Source organism: Microtus oregoni, unplaced genomic scaffold (assembly GCF_018167655.1).
Source record: "Microtus oregoni isolate MIOR12 unplaced genomic scaffold, Mior012 000046F_ref0000063, whole genome shotgun sequence".
In the NCBI taxonomy this organism is placed as follows: Eukaryota; Metazoa; Chordata; class Mammalia; order Rodentia; family Cricetidae; genus Microtus; species Microtus oregoni.
In genome coordinates, this window is record NW_024543220.1 from 18,333,155 (window position 1) to 18,350,933 (window position 17,779).

The 17,779-nt window shown below is 50.5% G+C and overlaps 1 protein-coding gene across 4 annotated transcripts in view; it reads left to right on the plus strand.

The window, feature by feature from the left end:
• The window catches only part of Col18a1 (collagen type XVIII alpha 1 chain), a 107,767-nt gene that overhangs the window by 60,199 nt on the left and 29,789 nt on the right, over positions 1–17,779 (plus strand). For all 4 annotated transcript variants that reach the window (XM_041634388.1, XM_041634385.1, XM_041634386.1 and 1 more), the window contains 4 exons: positions 7,322–7,866; positions 13,198–13,284; positions 15,546–15,602; positions 17,263–17,392. In XM_041634388.1, the coding sequence (XP_041490322.1) occupies positions 7,322–7,866; positions 13,198–13,284; positions 15,546–15,602; positions 17,263–17,392 (819 nt within the window). The remainder of the gene's footprint in view (positions 1–7,321; positions 7,867–13,197; positions 13,285–15,545; positions 15,603–17,262; positions 17,393–17,779) is intronic.

Genomic DNA, 17,779 nt, shown 5'->3' on the forward strand with positions numbered 1-17,779 from the left:
GCGGGGGCGGTGTTTCATTTATCTGCCTTTAATGTCTTTCGGCAATCTTTTGTGGTTTTCACTGCACAAGACTTTCCCCTTCTTGGCTAAGTCAGGTCCTAAGCATTTTATTCTGTTTGGTGTTACTATGTTGTGGAATTTTCAGACGGCTTGTTGCTGTGGATGAACACAGTGATTTCTCTGTTAGCAGGGGTGTCCTACTCGTCCCTTTGTTCTGTTATCAAAGTTGAAAGTCACAGCCTGTGCCCCAATTCAGGTCTGGTCACCCATCCTCAAAAAGCAATTAAAAGAGCCAAATTAAAAATGGAAAGCATAAAAAGGAGATTTATTCAGCGGCCACATTGGGAAGAAGGAGGAGGAGGAGATCCAGCAGACCTCATAAGTCTGTCTTCAGGTCCTGATGCGAGATCAAAGTTTAACAGAGAGCCAAGGAAGTACACATCTAAGCAGCCCCAGTCAAGATGTGGTCCTTCCAATCACTGGTCCCTCTGGGATGGATGCTGGGCTTCTATCTCATCCTGGAAGGTGGTCCGACAAGATGTGAGGATCTTGTAAAATCTCTTTCCAGGAGACAAATTCCCCCTTTGGCAGGTGCCTTTCCTTCTCCCGGTGTGGAATTCCTGGGGGAAAATTCCCATTTCTTTGGGACCTTTTGTTTCAACAGTCTGACATATTGAGAAACACAAGGGTCTCTTTAGAGTGGTTTCATTTCTGCACAGACCGCTTATAATCCTAAGAAGCTTGTAGAGTCTTTGGGTGCTTGATATTCAAGGTTTTACTGACAACTTCTTCCTTTCCAACCTGCCCCGCCTTTGCTGTTCCTCCTCCTCCTCCTCCTCCTCCTCCTCCTCCTCCTCCTCCTCTTCATCCTCCTCCTCCTCCTCCTCCTCTTCTCCCTCTTTCTCACACACACACGCACCATATACACACACACATCACACCATGCACAAAGCTTGAACAATGGCTAAGAAGATAGCTTGCCTTGCTCCTGCTTCCTATAGACAAGGTTTCTATCTTTTTGAGTCTGGGACTCATGTAGCTCAGGCTGGCCTCAAATTTACCACGTAGCCAAGGATGACTTTGAGTTCCTGTTCTCCAGTGCTCACCTGAGGAATTCTGCAATTTTAGGGATGTACTACCATGTCCACTTGGGAGTTGAAGCTAAGGCCCCATGCATTCTAGGCAAGTGCTCTACCAACTTGGAGCTCCATCACCCAGCTTACACGTGTGGCTCATCTGATGCGGCGGTCTCTAGTGTTTTCATCGGGGAACGGTGCTGCAGCTTGCCCAGTGCTTGTCCTGCATCTGCATGCAGCATGATTGAACTGATGGATTTTATGTGCAGACTACCCCTGCATCCCAGGAATACACGCACTTAACCTGCATGCACGGGTCTTTCAACATACCGAAAAACGTGCTGGTAATTTTGTTGAGAATTTTTGAGACACTCTTCATTGGGATTACTGGCCTGTAGATTTTTTTCTTGTTCTTAGCATCTTTACCTGGCTATGGAATTGGAGTAATACCCATCTCATAGAATGAGATAGAAAGTTTTCTCTCATCAGTATTTTGGGATAAGTTTAGAAGAATTGATGTTATTTCTTTGAATGTTTTACAGACTTCTCAAAAGCAACACCCTTGGGCCCAGGCAGGGCTTTTGTTGGAGATTTTTAAAAATTATTCTTCCAGTCTGCTGCCTAGCTGTGGGTCTGTCCAAACATTGAGTTTCCTCATGGCTCAGTCTGGTAGCTTTTGTATGTCTAGGAATTTGCCCCCTTCGTTTTGGTTTTGCCATGGTCTCTCACAGCCTGTTCCACCCACAGTTAGTGATGGCCTCACTCTCCTGACCTTCGCCACGAGTCACTTTCTTTTCTGGGTCTGCTTCACAAGGTCCATGGGTTTTGTTGATCTTTCCAAAGAACTGGCTTTGGTTCCATTGATTTCCCTCAGATGTGTTCCCGTTCTTTGCTTTTTGTTCTCCCTAATTTTTCCCCTTCTGTTTGCTCTGGTATAGGTTTGTTGTTGTTTTGGTTTTTCCTTTTTTTCTTTTTTTTAATTCTGTATGCACAGTGGGTTGTTCATCTGTGACCACTGTCTGTTAATAAAATGTTTGTAACCACATATTTCCCCTTTCAATGATTTTTTAAAAAAAAAATTGCCCCACCAGGTTTTTTGGGTTTTGTTGTTGTTGTTGTTTGTTGGTATGTGTGTGTGTGTGTACAGCATTCTAATTTTTATCGTTTCTACATATTTTTTTCGTGTCTTTCTCGATTCTTGTATCCTAAAATGGCTGTTTAAGGGTGTGAAGTCTAACTTCACAAATTCGTAAGTATTCCAGCTTTATTTGTTTTTAATGTCTAACTTGATCTCAAAGTGGTTGGAGAGTATATGTTATATATGCTGAGGCTTTTAGTGGCCTGACATGTGTCTGTCTTGGACATGTTACATCTGCACCGGAGAGGAGCCTAGGTGCCACTGTGGCTGGCAGTGCCCTGTGCACGCCCACAGAGATAAGAAGTTCTTCCTTATCTTTCCACCGTGTGGGTTCCTGGGATCAATAGCAGACACTTTTACTTTCACTGGCCCAAATCTCTTCTCTTTAGATTGACACTCAATCTGTTTAACATTTATTGTAATTGCTGCTCTTGAGGATTTCACTGCTGTTGATAATGCTGCTTTGTGCTAATACTTCTGTTCCTCATTTCCTGCTCTACTCTCTGTTTAGGTGATTTTAAAAAAATAATTAATTTGTTTTTATTTTATGTGTGTGTTTTGGTACATGTATATATGTGTACTATTTATATACCTGGTGCCTGCAGAAGCCAGAAAAGGGCTCAGGATCCCCTGGAACTGGAGTTAACAGTCATGAGTTGCATTGTACAGATTCATGTGTACCCATGTGGGCAGTTCCCAGACAAGGTCGGCTTCAACCTGACCCTGTTCTAGGCGGTGTGCTTGCAATGCTTGCCTTGTCCCTGTTGTCTGCTTCTTTCCCCTCAGGCCTCCTGTGCAATTTTTGCCAGACGTTTCTTCGCTGTGCCGTTGTCTGTGTTTACCTGGACACTTTTGGCCTAACTCACGTCTGTCTTCCACCTGAGAATTTACAGTATATTCAGGTTGCTGGCCCACCTGAACCCAAACCACCCTCTCATTTATGCTTTTTATTGATGATGGTATTTCCTTTCCCCCCAGCTTTTGCCTTTTCCCTGCTCTGGCTTGGTTATAGTTTCTCAATTCCACAAGGACTCTGAATATCTCTTCAAACGGCTGCATTCAAGGCTTCACAAAATTAGCCCCTAAGGCCTCATTCCACAATGAATCTAGTGCAGCTCATCGCCTACAGCTCAGTGGCCTGGGTGGATGTAATAAAACTCTCCATGCTGGCTGCGTAGTTCAGATAACTCTCTTGAGCCTTTCCCCACAGCAGTGTAGACAGTCGCAGGCTGGAATGTTTCTGGAGGTTTCTCTCCCACCCACTGGTTTTTGAATAACCACTCTGAGGCTTAATATTAATTACAAACTGTTTGGCCAATTAGCTCAGGTTTATTATTAACTAGCTCTTACAACTTCAATTAACCCATTTCTATTATTGTATACTTTACTACAATGCTCATGGCTTGTTACCTCACGTCTTGTTTCCCCCGGCCGCTGCTGGCATCTCTCAGACTCTACCTTCTTTCTCCCCCTCTCTCTCTGGGATTTCCCTCCTGGCTCTATTCTGCCCTGCCATAGGCCCAATCAGCTTCTTTATTAACCAATAGTGATAAAACATTTACAGCATACAGAGGGGCATCCCACATCACTGGACTACTTGCTGGACTTGTACCTCTGGATTCTGCCGCTGTCTACTAGGTGACCATTGGGTACCCAGGCTGAGTCCAGCACAGATGTTACCGTCCATCCCAAGTCCCCACACAGCAACTGTATGTTTGTGTCTGAATAGACCACAAAATTTAGAAGCAGGGAAGGACTGCCACGATTCCCTCTGACTCAAGGAAAATGTTTGTCCCTGGACTCTAGGAGCACAGGATGCTCAGCCGGGACCCAGGCCTAGGTGATTTGGGGCAGGACTGTTGCAGTCTGGGTTTTACATGGTTGGGAGCCCAGAGAGACTAGGGACAGGCTGCCATAGCCTGAGTCCTATACACAGCAGCCCCAGAGCATATGCGAGGAAGTGAATGATCAGCCCAGGGGTGGATGCACAGTCTGTACCCAGGCTGCATCCCTTGGAGAGCCAGTTGGCGAGCTGGGGGGCCCTGGCTGTCAGAAGCCCGGCACATATAGAGAGACAGATCTGCTTCATTGAATTGGAGGAGTCAAGGACCCCTGAGCAGCCCATGGGCTACTGGCTTAGCTGGAGGCCGTTCTCCAGGGCGGGCAGACTGGATTGGCCAGGATCCTTGATGAGGGAGGGAGTGTCACCTGCTTAGAGATGCACTCTTGTCCTGGTGCTGATGATCCAGCCTGCCACGGTCCCAGTGAAGGGTCTTTTTCTCATCATGTTTGCCTAAGGGCTATGCCGTCTGCCCTCATGTTCTAGAACTAGGCCCTGCTGCTGAGGTTGGCAGTGAAGATGCCGTAAAGTCAAGGGTCTGGAAAGTCGCACTGGGAAATGGACTGGCTGTTGTCCCGGGAGGGAGGCTGGCATGGGCTCCTGTACCACCAGGAGCCTGGTCCAGTCAGGTGGGAGTACCAGATATTCTCCCTACTGGTCCCTCGAGAGCCAGGTCTTGACTGCTCTTGTGGGGGGGATGTATAGTGGTACATTATTTGTGTTTTAATATGTTATGAATGTTTTATAAATAGTTCAAAGGATATTTATGTTCACTGCTACCTCAAAAATTGAAATAGTAATTAGGAAACAATTGTTCTTACAAAGTGAGTTGGAAAAGTATGTGTGTATGTATAAACAAACTTATTTTTCTTCTATTTTGAGCATTGTATTTAAGCATAAATTTCCTTTGTACATAGAGAAGAGTGTGAATTTCATCACATGCCCAAAATCCCCATGAAACCAATATTTCTAAGAATCTCTGCTTCCAAAAATATATTCACTAGCAAAATAAATAAATAAATAAAAAGCCAAAACCTAAATAAATAAATAAATAAAGCTTGCCTGAAGATCAGCATGCAAAACAGCCACACTAGTCAGCTATACAGGCCAGACAGTGGTGGCATACACCTTTAACCTCAGCAGCCACACTAGTTAGCCATAGAGGCCGGACAGTGGTGGTGCACACCTTTAATCCTAGTGCTAGAGCAGAATATAAGATGCCAGGAGACTGGTCTCATGCTCAGTCTCAATCTGAGGATTTGTGGAGGCAGGCTCGCTCATTTCGGTCTGAAGTGGAGGTAAGAGCCAGTGGCTGGCCGCTTGGCTTTTCTGATCTTCAACTTGAACCCCAATATCTGTCTCTGGGTTTTTATTATTTGTGCTACAGGGATGCTGGCTGTAATTGGTTTCACATGTAGCTCAAGGGTGTCCATGTTTAAATACCGCCCTTTCAGAACTGTATCTGCTTACTTCAGGGGAGGTGGACTTAACCAGGTAGGACCCCCATTCCTGGATCTGAGGTCAGACGGGTGGCTGGAGGAGTCTCAGCTTGCAAAGGGACCACCGTCCTCCAGAAGGCCTCTGAGCCCTCAGAGCATGGCACAGGCCTTGCTCCTTAACCACAAACGAGCTTCCTGGCCTAGGCAGCCAGGCCCTTCCCCCACTACGATCCTGTAACCAGGGAGCAGAGCCAGTGATCTTACTGCCCTGGCATTTGGCATCTACTCCCAGCAGAGCAGAAAAGAATTTCATAGAAAGGAAAGGGAAGGGCTTGGGAAGAGCTGGTTGTAGGTCTCTAAGGACCCAGGGGTCATCCTGGCACACACTGGTGCCTTCCAGCCCAGAAAGCCAGCAGCTGTAGAGTCCTGTGTGCTGGGCTAGTGGGGCGCCAGGGATTTTTGCTGTCTTAGAAGGAGGGGCAGAACGGCTTCATCTCCAGCACTCAGGCAGCATGCATGACTTGGCTACAGAATTTCAAGTGTGGACTCTGGGTCCCAGCATTTCTGGTGAGAAGCAAACACTGTAGCAGCTATGATTGTGACAGATCACTGAGCTCCCAAGGCTAGCCCACCACCCTTCTCTGCTCTCATCTTGAAGGCTGCAGACACTCAGCTCTTGCAAGTCGTGCCCCCACCAAGCTGTGTCCCCTCTGCTCCTGGCCAGCACCATGTCTGGTCAGCACTCAGGGCTTAAGAGCATGTGACAGGATGAGCATGTGACTTATGGCCACCCTTGCAGCAGTTCAGGATGCCCCCTCGGCACACAAAGCTGTTCTTTTGTCCCCTAAGGGATGCGCTCTATGGTGACTCTTGTCTTCTGGTTTTGAGGGGCTTGGTGACTCCATTTGCCCTGTGAAGTTGGGAGTTCAGTATTTCCCATCTCTTACTCTGTAGGGACCTTGTTATTCTAGCCCCACAGCCTGATCTGAGGCATATTATCCTTACACACTCACATACTACCAATGAGGCACATACTGCCTGCCTCCAGCCTTTCCTTCCTAGGAGAGCTCTTGACCGTGAATCTTCTCCTTGCCCAAGTGCCTCCTCCAGGCTTTGTAATGCTGGACTGCTTGAGTGTGTTGAGTGGCCCTGGTGGCCTGGCCTAAAGACGAGAAGAGCTCATACATCTGTGCCCAACTCAAAATGGTGCCAGGAGTGAAGTCTGTAAGTGAAATGGATCACTGGCCACCCCGGGGCACTTTAGAAGAGTTTTAGATCCGGGAGAGTCTGTACTGGGCTGGCACTGCCAGCTGTCAGACAGCCTTCTGCACCGTAGTGTGGTCTTAAGCTTCAGGGAGCAGAAATGGCCACGGAAGAGCTCCTGAGGAACAGGCGTGTGGGGAACCAGAGTGAGAATTTGATGCTAACCTAGAAACCATAATGACGAGAGAAAGCCAGGGAAAGCTGACTTTGGAGCCTGGCCATTTGAGTCTCCCAGGTTCGATTTGTCTCTAGCTGACTCCCAGACCAGGTGGAGCTTCAGACAGGAGTTACCTTGTGTTGCCTCCTCTTTCTTTGCCGTAGAGAGGTCTTACTCTGTGTCTGTCCTCCTATAGAGTCAGAGTGGGGGGACTCCATGCCCCATCCCCTCACTTCCTTCTTGGGATATTTGCTTTGGCCCGGAAGTCCATGAAAACAGGGAGAGACACAAAGAGACGGCCACGCAGACCTGGATAAAGGTGGTTTCGTGGTCTGTGTCTCCTAGGGTGCCACTGTGACTGAGTCTGTTCCCGTGCAGCCACCCCACTGGATGTCTTTCTCTTTGCAGAGACCATCGCTGAGGAGGTGGGGCTGCCACAGCTCCTCGGGGACCCTCTGCCCCCGCAGATCCAACAGATCGAAGACCCCGACGTCGGGCCAGCCTACGTCTTTGGACCAGACTCCAGTGGTGGCCAGGTGGCCCAGCACCACTTCCCTAGACTCTTCTTCCGTGACTTTTCAATCCTGTTTCATATTCAGCCGGCCACAAAGGCCGCAGGGGTGCTGTTTGCCATCACAGACGCTGCGCAGACAGTGGTCTCGCTGGGCGTGAAGCTCTCGGGGGTGCAAGATGGCTACCAGAACATCTCACTGCTCTACACGGAACACGGTGCTAGCCAGACCCGCACGGGCGCCAGCTTCCACCTGCCTGCGTTTGTTGGCCAGTGGACACACTTCGCGCTCAGCGTGGATGGCCGCTCTGTGGCTCTCTACATAGACTGCGAAGAGTTCCAGAAGGTGCCGTTTGCTCGGTCCCCGCAAGGCCTGGAACTGGAGCACGACTCTGGCCTCTTCGTGGGTCAGGCTGGAGCAGCTGACCCTGACAAGTTCCAGGTAACCTATGCTGCCCTGCTGTGTGCTGAGCCAGGGGAGGAGGGGGCCGGGGGACCAGGGAAAGCAAGTTCCTCCAGTTGATGCTGCAGCCTGGACGCCCACACTTGTGGCTTTCCCACTTGTGGCTGCAGTGGCTTCTGTTCCAACTTTTGTTCTTTGTTTGATACCCTGGATGCCCCACTGGGCTTTTCTGAGTTCTTTGAGACCCCAGGACCCACAAAATGGCTGCTGGAGGCCGTTTCTTCTCGGGCTCCCATCCTGAGTATGCGCCAGATATGAGCCAGGGCCTGGGGTGAGCTGGAGACAGCAAGCTTAGTCTAGGAGAGTGTAGGGCTTAGTCGGGGCTCAGCTACTTCACCTGGAAAACAAGTGCTCAGGCATCTTGTGGAAGAAACAGGCTTGGGGCCGTACACCTAACCCACCAGGGAGCCAGAAGGAGAATGCTCTGGAGTTCCAGGCTCATTTAAGACCCTCTCTCAAAACTAATGACCAAAATGACTCATTAAAGGCAGTCACCCAGAGGGTCTTCCTTTATCTGCACAGTCGAGGGAGTACCCTGCTGGGAATGGGGACTGGGACGTCACACAACAGACCTGCTTAGGTCAGCTGCTCCGGGATGTTTATTATTTTAATGAAGACTGCGACTCGCTCCGGGCCCACTGGGTGACAGTGAGAGGTCCGTGACTCTTTCCATGTCCCTGCGTTTGTCCCTTCTGGGTCCTACGTTTCTCGTAGGAGGGCACTCTTCCTGAGATCCCAGCTGGGAGCCCAGCCTCTTGAGAACCAGTGCGTGGGGACCCTCAGCTGGCACTGACTCATGGCTCCTGAATCCAGTACGCCAGCCATCAGCAGCTGGACGCCCCTGCCCAACCCAGACAGGGGTCCCTGTGTGTGCAAGGAAGGACATGTCCCCAGGGACAGACAGTCAATTATGACCCAGACAAGGGCCTGCTGTTGTAAGTTGTTCTAAGTCCTGTGTCCACAGCTCTGAAAGCTGACCTTCTGCCTCTGGCAGGAACTTTTAACCCACGGAGTTCAAGAGCTACCGGGACTTTGGCACCAAACTGGGCCCCTGTGTGTTTTCCTTCTGCTCTTCAAATGCGATTCCCAGAAAGCTGAGCATCAGTGTTTCCAGAGTGAGACATCTGTGCTGTGCTATTGCCACCATTTCCCAAGGGGGTGGCAGACCTCAGAGGTTCTGTCTGTCTCTGACTTCCCCGGCAGAGCTGGTGAGAAGTAGGGTACGTGAGACTCGGTGGTGCTGATGGAGGGGCACAGCCACCCTGAGAGAGGTGGCCTCATCACTGCCTGGGTCTTGCCGGGCTGTGTGAAAAAGGTTTGCCAGTTGGATATGTAGACACGCTGTATCGTTTTCATTTTCATTTCTCAGTGTGTTTGTGAACGTGAGCTTCTCCCCCCGCCCTTTGGATTTTGGTGGGAGAATTCAGCCATTCCTAATTGATTTATCCAGCTCTCCATATCTAAAAGAAACTTAGCTCTGGCTGTGTATACACACATCTTATTCCCAGCCTGCCATTTGTCTGTTCACTTAAAAAAACACCATTGGGGCATTTAAGGAGTTTGTTTGGTTAATTTTGGGTCTGGAGAGAAAAACCCACAACCTTGGATATGAAAACTCTTTGTTGTTTGAAGGAGAGAATCAGAGAGCATTCAGGGAACTGTGCTGGTCATTGCAGACCATAGACGCCTCCCCCGCTGACCTCAGCAGTCTGACCCTGCTTGCTGCTGTACGCTAGGTCTCAGGATCCTTTCCGTTTAAAGGATGCCGGCTGGAGCGAGGGAGATGTGCTGGTGGCAGAAAAGGAGATAGTTGGATTTGCAGACTTGGTGCTGTGGCCTTTGGGGGAGGAGTCACTGTATCATATGACTCATGACATGACCAAAGCTCTGGGAGTCAGGGAGCCAGGGAACTGAAGAGCCAGTGCTCTGGCAGGGAATCCAGTGGGATGGGGAGCTAGGCTTCCTCTGAGTCATCTCTGCCCTACCTGCATCCACGCACTACCAGGGAGAGCCGGGCTGTGCCTACAGCTACCTAGACCTGGTCCTTGCTGGGTGGTGGTCCTCACAGTTTGATGTCATTGTCTTCCTGTCTATCCATTTGAGTTTGGTCGTGAGCGTCATTCTGGTTACCAGTTCCCTCAAAGCGTGGCTTCCGGCTGTGTTCAGTGCAGGTGTTCTGTTGGTTATGTTGTATGACTTGTAGTTATAATTCTTCTCGACTATTTTTGCCTGTCAGAGGTGCCTCTACTTCTTATTCTCTTGACTTTCTTTTGTCTTTCTTTCCTAGTGTGGGTGCTAGGGAGGACTAAACCCAGGACCTCCCACATGCTGGGCCAGTATTTCCCATGGAGCCCAGCTCAGCCCTGTGTTGTCTTTATGAGGTCCATACCTTGGCTTAAGGTTCCTTTTGTGTTTCTCTTCCACCTCCAGCAACGCCCCCCCCCCCCCCCCCGCAACCCCTGGTGCCTCTGACCCCAGGAGAGACCCCACAAAGTACAGCTTTCCTAGTGTTTTCATTCAGCTGGGCATCTCAAGGTCAATTTTCATTTCCTTCATCTAGACTTGAGGCAATGAATTTTCCTCAGGGTGCAGCTGTGGCTCCATCATCAGAGTCATGGATGCGTGTGCTGGTGCTGAGAGGTGGCCCCAGCCCTCAAGTGTGTGATGTCAGAACAGGCCTTCCTGTATGGGAGCTGGAGCAGGCAGCAGAGGGCAGAATCTGACCCCAGCAGTTCCGCTCCTGATTGAGGACAGAGCCCTCATGGGTCCACTCTCAGTCTGTCTCTCCCCGTGCTTCTCAGCAGTCTGTCCCACTGGCTCCTGCTCAGTGTTCTGGTAAATAAAGCTCCACGGACCCCTCTTGCATCTCAAGTAGCCTGTGGTGGGTACAGTGCCACAGCTTGTACGCCATTTTCTTCCTGGGCATTGTAAGAGACCAAAGGAGGCTGGCTGTGATGACGTGGCCTGTCGGGACCTGGTCACGGGAGCGGAGACCTGACGCCGGAGGCCCGTGAAGCCACGTGGGGCAATGAGTGTGAGGGCAGCAGGGATGGATGTCAGGCATTAGCAAGCAGAGCAGGCAGCACGCTGGGTCACACCGCAGCAGGAACTGGCCATGGGAGGTCAGAAAGGGAGGGAGGGAGGGGAAGATGGGCTGAGGGGAAAAGGGTGGGGCAAAGAGGCCACCCTGAAGGCCATGGGGAAACGAGGATGCAGCCCATGAGACCACACTAGCAGGTGGCCCCACTTCATGGCTTCAGCCTCTGACCTCTGCTAGCTGAGACACTGCTTCTGCCATGGCAGGCCCAGGTGAGCCAAGACGGCGCTGTGCCCCCTGCTGACGGGGATCTGTTCTGAGTGACTTCCCCATGGCTGAAGCACTGCCGGTCGGCGTGGCAGGAAGAGTTTCACGTGGCACTCGTCTCTAAATGTTCACAGTCCCCTGTTTCCCAAGGTCCAGATTGCATAACTTCTGGGTCCAAGTCCATTCAATATTTGCAGTGGGTCTTATGGTTTTTGTACAACTGACATCGTCCCCATTAGCCATTGGGAGAACTCCAGGCGGGGGTGGAGGAGTCACAAGGGCAGGATACAGAGCTGAACTCAGCGCAGACACAAGTCTTTTCTGCCCTCTGGAGGCCTTTTCCAGACGCAGGCACCCACAGCCTCGGCAGAGAGTGTGGCCCGTCCACAGCAGTGAGCCCGTCTGTGTGGAACGCTGTGTCTCTTGCTGAGACCACGCGAAACGCCCCTGGCCAGCTCTGCCCTTAGGAAGCAGTTTTCTAGTGTTTAAGCCCAATTCCTCCTGACCCTGGGAGCTCTCCACTGTCACCAAGGCACCGGCTGCAGCTCTGAGCAGGCTTCTGAAGATGTTCATTCTGTCCCCAGATGCTGTGTTGACCCCAAAAGCTGGCTGACAGGAAGTGTGCATCTCCCTTCCAGTGAATGTGACTGTGACTGACTGGTGCAGGGCTCCTGGGCGTGGGTGATATCCACCCTTACACACACACACACACACACACACACACACACACACACATGCTCCTTCTCACACAACTGTGTGTACTTACTTATATGTTGTCCTGATGTTACTAGTTTGGTAGAACTCCCAGAATCCCCTTGGACCCAAATACAGGCAGATCATTCTTCACCTGCAGGTCTAATGCTGCTCCTCTGATCTTTTTAGGGGGTACAGATGTCAGTTCTGTTTTTCCCCTGACCTAGAGGCCTCCCAAATCTCAGACCACCATAGCACATGGGATAAAGGGCATGGAGTCCCCCCTGTCACAATGTTGGTCCTGCGAGGTCAAGCCCTGTTTCTTGCAGCATGGGCCAGCCATCACTGACTCCCTCAAGGCTCCCAAGCTAGGGTGATGGCTACATTTTCAAGTGGCTGGAAGAATCAAGTTATTTTGTGATGTGTGAAACTGGGTATGGAATCCAGATTTCAGTGTCTCCATGTCAAGTTTTGTTAGGACAGTCACAGCCTTCCCTTAGTGTTGATATGTATTGTTCATGCAAGCCGACTGAACAGCCAGAGGGAGACTCTCCCCATTGGGCCACATGGAAGTCTGCCCGCCCCCATCCACTCAGTTCTGGCTGTGACAGGAGTCTAGAAAATCTCTTTGGAAATGAGGAAGTGCTGTCTCTATTTAGTAAACTGAAATTAGTGTAATGGAGTACAATCAAAGTAAGAACATAAATACGGGGAAAGTGCGTGTGAGCTCCCTCAGACAGACACCCCGGAGCCTGGGTAAGAGCCAGCGATCTAGGCAGGAAGTGTGAGATGTTCATTGCTGGGTGCATCTGATCCTCACGGCCTCCCTTGTCTTGGCCCAGAAACTGCCACAACTTGAAAGCTGTTGAATGAGTCTGCTCCTGACAAAAGGGAGCTTCCCTGGTAGCATCAGGCTAGGCTGCGAGCCAGCACGAGTCAGAGGCTCTGCCCGAGCACCTGCCTCCAGGGTTCCAGGGTCTTACTCTCTCTCCCTGTTTTTGTAACCGAATATCTGACCAGGAACCACTTAAGAAAAGAAGGCAAGTATTTATTTTGGCTTTGCAGTTTGAGAGGTGTCTGTGACCGTGAGGGGGAGCAAGACTGAGGCAGCTGGCCACATTGCAGCCAGGAAGCAGAGTAGGGCTGGAAAGTGTCAAGTCTGTCTCCCAGTAACCCAATTCTGTGATCCTCCACCTCCTTAAGATTCCACCACCTTCCCAAACAGTGCCACCAGCTGGCAACTGAGGGGCCCAACACCTGATCCATTGAGCAACATTTCATTTTCAAACTAATGACCTTCTGCCTCCCTCCAGGGGAAGATCTCAGAGCTGAAGATACGACAGAACCCCCGGGTGAGCCCTGTGCACTGCTTGGATGAAGATGATGATGATGAAGACAGGGTGAGTGTCTTGGGGGGGGGGAGGGTATCTTCCCCCTGTGAGCAAGGGTCCCAAAGTGATATGCTGGGAAAAGCCAAAAGATGCCAGTAGGGTACCAGGAACCTATGTGTTGTTCAGACATCACTCCTCGCCTTAACTTGCCATTTCGGACAACCTGGAAAATGTAAATGTCAGAGACCAAGCCACAGCGACACCGTGTGATGGACAGGTCACACTGTGGAAAGTGCATACGTGCTTGGTTGTGTGTATGTTTAGATGCTATGTGGGATGTGTGTTTATGGGAGGGTATGTCTGTCTGTTGTGTGATTGTGTGTAGCTCTTGATGTACTGTGTGTCTTTTGTAGGGTACATCTGGTCTTTGTATTTTTTTTCTGCTTGCTGTGTATGTGCCTTTGTTTTTTTGTCTGCTGTTATCTTTATATTGTGTGTTGTCTCTCTGCACAGCTCGGCTATTATATGTGCGGTATGTGAGCCGAGTAGTCTGTGTGTCTCTCTGCGTGTTGCTGGTTATGTTTATTTTCGGTGTGCTGGGCATCTTTCATGTGTGATCTATATGCACTGTATCTCTGTGTGTCCCTGTTTTCTGTGTGCATGTGTATAATATCATCAGGAAAACAATCTACTGTTGCCAGAGGACAGGATTGGGGGGATGTCCCACTGGAGATAGCACATGACAATACCCCAGTCACCAGTTCCTCTTGGGCAGAGCCTGGCTCTATGTTGGAATGCCAAAATGTTGTTTGTCTTTTACCCTCTTGGCTCTTTTGGGGGCCCACCACCCAGCTCCCAAATAAATTACACATGGAGGTTTATTATTGCTTATAAATGGCTGGCCTTAGCTTGACTTATTTCTAGCCAGATTTTCTTAAAGTATCCCATCTACCTTTTGCCTCTGGGCTTTTTCCTTTTCTTCTGTAATCTTCCTTTCACTCTTACTCCATGGCTAACTGGGTGACTGGGTGGGTGGCTGGGTGACTGGGTGGCTGAGTGGCTGGGTGACTGGGTGGCTGAGTGACTGGGTGACTGGCTGGGTGACTGGCTGGGTGACTGGGTGGCTGGGTGACTGGCTGGCTGGGTGACTGGCTGGGTGACTGGGTGGCTGGGTGACTGGCTGGGTGACTGGGTGACTGGGTGACTGGCTGGGTGACTGGCTGGGTGACTGGCTGGGTGACTGGGTGACTGGCTGAGTGACTGGGTGACTGGCTGAGTGACTGGCTGGGTGACTGGGTGGGTGACTGGGTGGCTGGGTGACTGGCTGGGTGACTGGGTGGCTGGGTGACTGGCTGGGTGACTGGGTGCCTGGGTGCCTGGGTGCCTGGGTGGCTGGGTGACTGGCCCCTAGTGTCCTCACCTTGTTCTCTTGCTTCTCCTTCTCGTCCCCCTTAATTTCTCCTTCTATTTATCCTCTCTGCCTGCCAGCCCGCCTATCTTTGCTCCTGCCTCGCTATTGACCGTTGAGCGTTTTATTAGACCATCAGGTGTTTTAGACAGGTGAAGAATCCCAGCTTCACAGAGTTAAACAAATGCTATATAAAGAATGTAACACATCTTTGCATCATTAAACAAACATTCTGTAGTATAAACAAATGTCACACATCTTAAAATAATATTCTACAACAGCTATTACCTTTTCCAGGAGAAAAATCAGAGATGTGATTGGCTTCTGTCTAGTGCCAGTCTCTAGTGCATGGGTAACGTTCACTCATGAGCATGCCATCCAGTGGGCATGACACATGCTGCTCGTGCTGGGTGTCTGCAAGTCCATTCTTCCTGGGCCACCTTGACATCGAGATGTCACTATGGGTTCTATGGGCCCAGGTAGTATTTCTCCTTTGGGTTTATATTAAGTTATCCACCTTGGCAAGAGGAAGGGCTGGCCCCTGGCTTCCAAAGAGCTCCTGGAGGCTGTAGGGAGGGAGAGCGTGAAAGCAGCCTGTCCAGGCAGATGATGGGTGGGGGACACTATTGTGACGTATGTATGCTCCACGTATGCTTCTTCAGTGTCAGCCTGGACTGGGGCTGCTTAGGGCAGCTTCCTACCTCCCTTACCTGTCCCCTATGGATGGCAAGGACAGGGCAGTCACGTCACAGAGCAAGAGTGCACAAGCCTGATCTACAACCTTCTGGTCTACAACTGGGCTTGCCCGAGCAGCAAGTCTGACTGATTTCGACCTAGGAGGAGTCTTATTTGCTGTCCAGTTGCTATCCTGTCATGGGACCTCTGGTCCTGACTTCTTCCTCACTTCTCTCACGCCCTGCAGGCATCTGGAGACTTTGGAAGTGGCTTTGAAGAAAGCAGCAAGCCACACAGGGAGGAGGTGAGTGCCTGTAGGTGGTGAGGCCATCTCTTTGTTCAGGCAGGGGAGGGGAAATATGGTCTGTGCATAGCGTGTGTAAGTGTGTATGACATCCCAGCAGTCCTGCGTCATGCAGGGAGGCACCAGTCTGAGGTTGATCTTGTGTCCCCCCTCTGGCTCTGCTGCCTCTTGTCCTGAGCCAGAAATTCTCCTCTAAAGAGAGCTTTCTCATCAGAGGTGACTCAGCATTTTGTTGATGCTCTTGGCTGGTATGGGACCATAACTGGTTTGTGTCTAACATGAGGACCAGACAAGTGACATTGCAGGGAATTTCATTGCATGCTTTTTCCAGTCCAGGGTCCCAAGAACACAGAGGCACTCTAGATAGGAAAAGGATGTTTGAGTGAACCCCCGGGCCCCTCTGGGCCCCCAGCATCTAGTACGAAGAGCCTGTCTTTAAGGTGGACCTTGGGTGTTAGGGCCAAGAAGACTGCAGGATGTTAAGTAGCCTAAGGATGGCCACCACGTCTAGAAGAGGTGCTGAGGCCCCCTTAACTTGTGGACTGGGCAGACAGGCAAATTTTAGGGATAGGGAACATAGTCATCTGGAAATCTGGGACTACATTCTGTGTCCCTTGATGGTCATAAACTCTTCTCCTCATAGATGTGGATTAGATTTGCAAAACTCTGCTTCTATACACGGTGCCCTGGGCATGACAGATGCTGGAAGCACAGATGTGCCTATGAGTGCCATGTCACATCGGTATCGTCTTGTCTGTAGACCAGCTAATAACTAGCTTGGGCACTCATGTCATCCATCCTCGTAACCTGCTCACTCCAGCCAGGAGCTTGACCCTGCAGTCACAGGCAGGGACTGTGTGAGGGGTTCCCAGAAGGGCCTAGCCAATCCCTTCAAAGGGTGAAAGCTGCAGACCTCTGGTGTCCCATGCCCACCCTGGTCTGTGATGTCTGTGGTGTGACAGTGGCCTCAAGAGTGTCTGGAGGAGTCCTTGTTCAAGCCCCAACACTACCCCAGCCTAGATACTCCCCAGGGCCCATCTACCTGGACCTCTCTGTTACCGATAAGAAGTCATCAGGAATATAGGTCATGCTGCTGTGTGCCACCAGGTCCCCTGGGTGAGTTTGAAACTGGCACAAGGCAGAGGATCTGCAGGGTAGACCAACAGCCTCCATTAGAACAATAAGAAGTCAGTGCTGGGCCAGTGCTTGGGGGGGGGGGGCGGCCCAGGGAGAAGTCTCTGTCATGACCCTCCTTGAGAGCACACCTGCTCTGTACACCCTACTGTGATACCCGAGGACCCTACTTTAAGCATCTCTGATGTTCTCCAGCCACAGGGAGTATCTGTACTAGACCCGGAAAGGCTCTTTGTCCCTGGTCCTCTGGTCCTCTGGCGATGCCAAGTTTTAGGAATTAAGGACTATTGAGGTGTAGGACCCAGCCTCCAGGCTGATGAAAACCTTCAGCAGATAGCTCTGCCAGAAGTCCTGGTGATTCATCTCAACTAGAGTGATGCTTTCCTCATCTTCCTCAAAACCCTGTCAAGCAACCCATTTCATAAGCTGTAAACCCCAAAGCCAGACGGAACTGCCGGCTCATACATGCACGGGATAGTTGTGCTTCTGAATAACACAGCCAGGTTTCCTGGTTCTCCTCTTGCAGGATATATCGCTAGCACCCAGGCTCCCCCAGCCACCCCCTGTCACTTCCCCGCCCCTGGCTGGAGGCAGCACCACGGAAGATTCTAGAACAGAAGAAACGGAGGAAGAAACCACGGTAGAGTCTATAGGAGGTAAAACTTTTCTGGATGTGTTCTGTGTGTATGTGAGTGTGTGTGTACATGTGTGGTGTGTATGTGCATATGTATGTTTGTATGTGTGTGTGAACATGAGTGTGTGTATGAGTGTGAGTGTGTATATATGTGTGTGTTTATGTGTGTACGCGTGTATGCATGAGTGTATATGTGCATGTGTGAGCATGTATATGTGAGTGTGTGTGTGTGTGTGTGTGTGTGTGTGTGTGTGGTGTATTGGATGAAGACTGCATCAGGGCCAACCCTGTCCCCACCTGCCTCCCTTCTGCCATCTAAGAAGGTCCTGTTGAGGCAGGTTTCTGGCTGGGCCCCAGGAGAACTCTGAACCAGGTAGTTGTGACATGTCCTTCATCGGGCTCTCTCTCT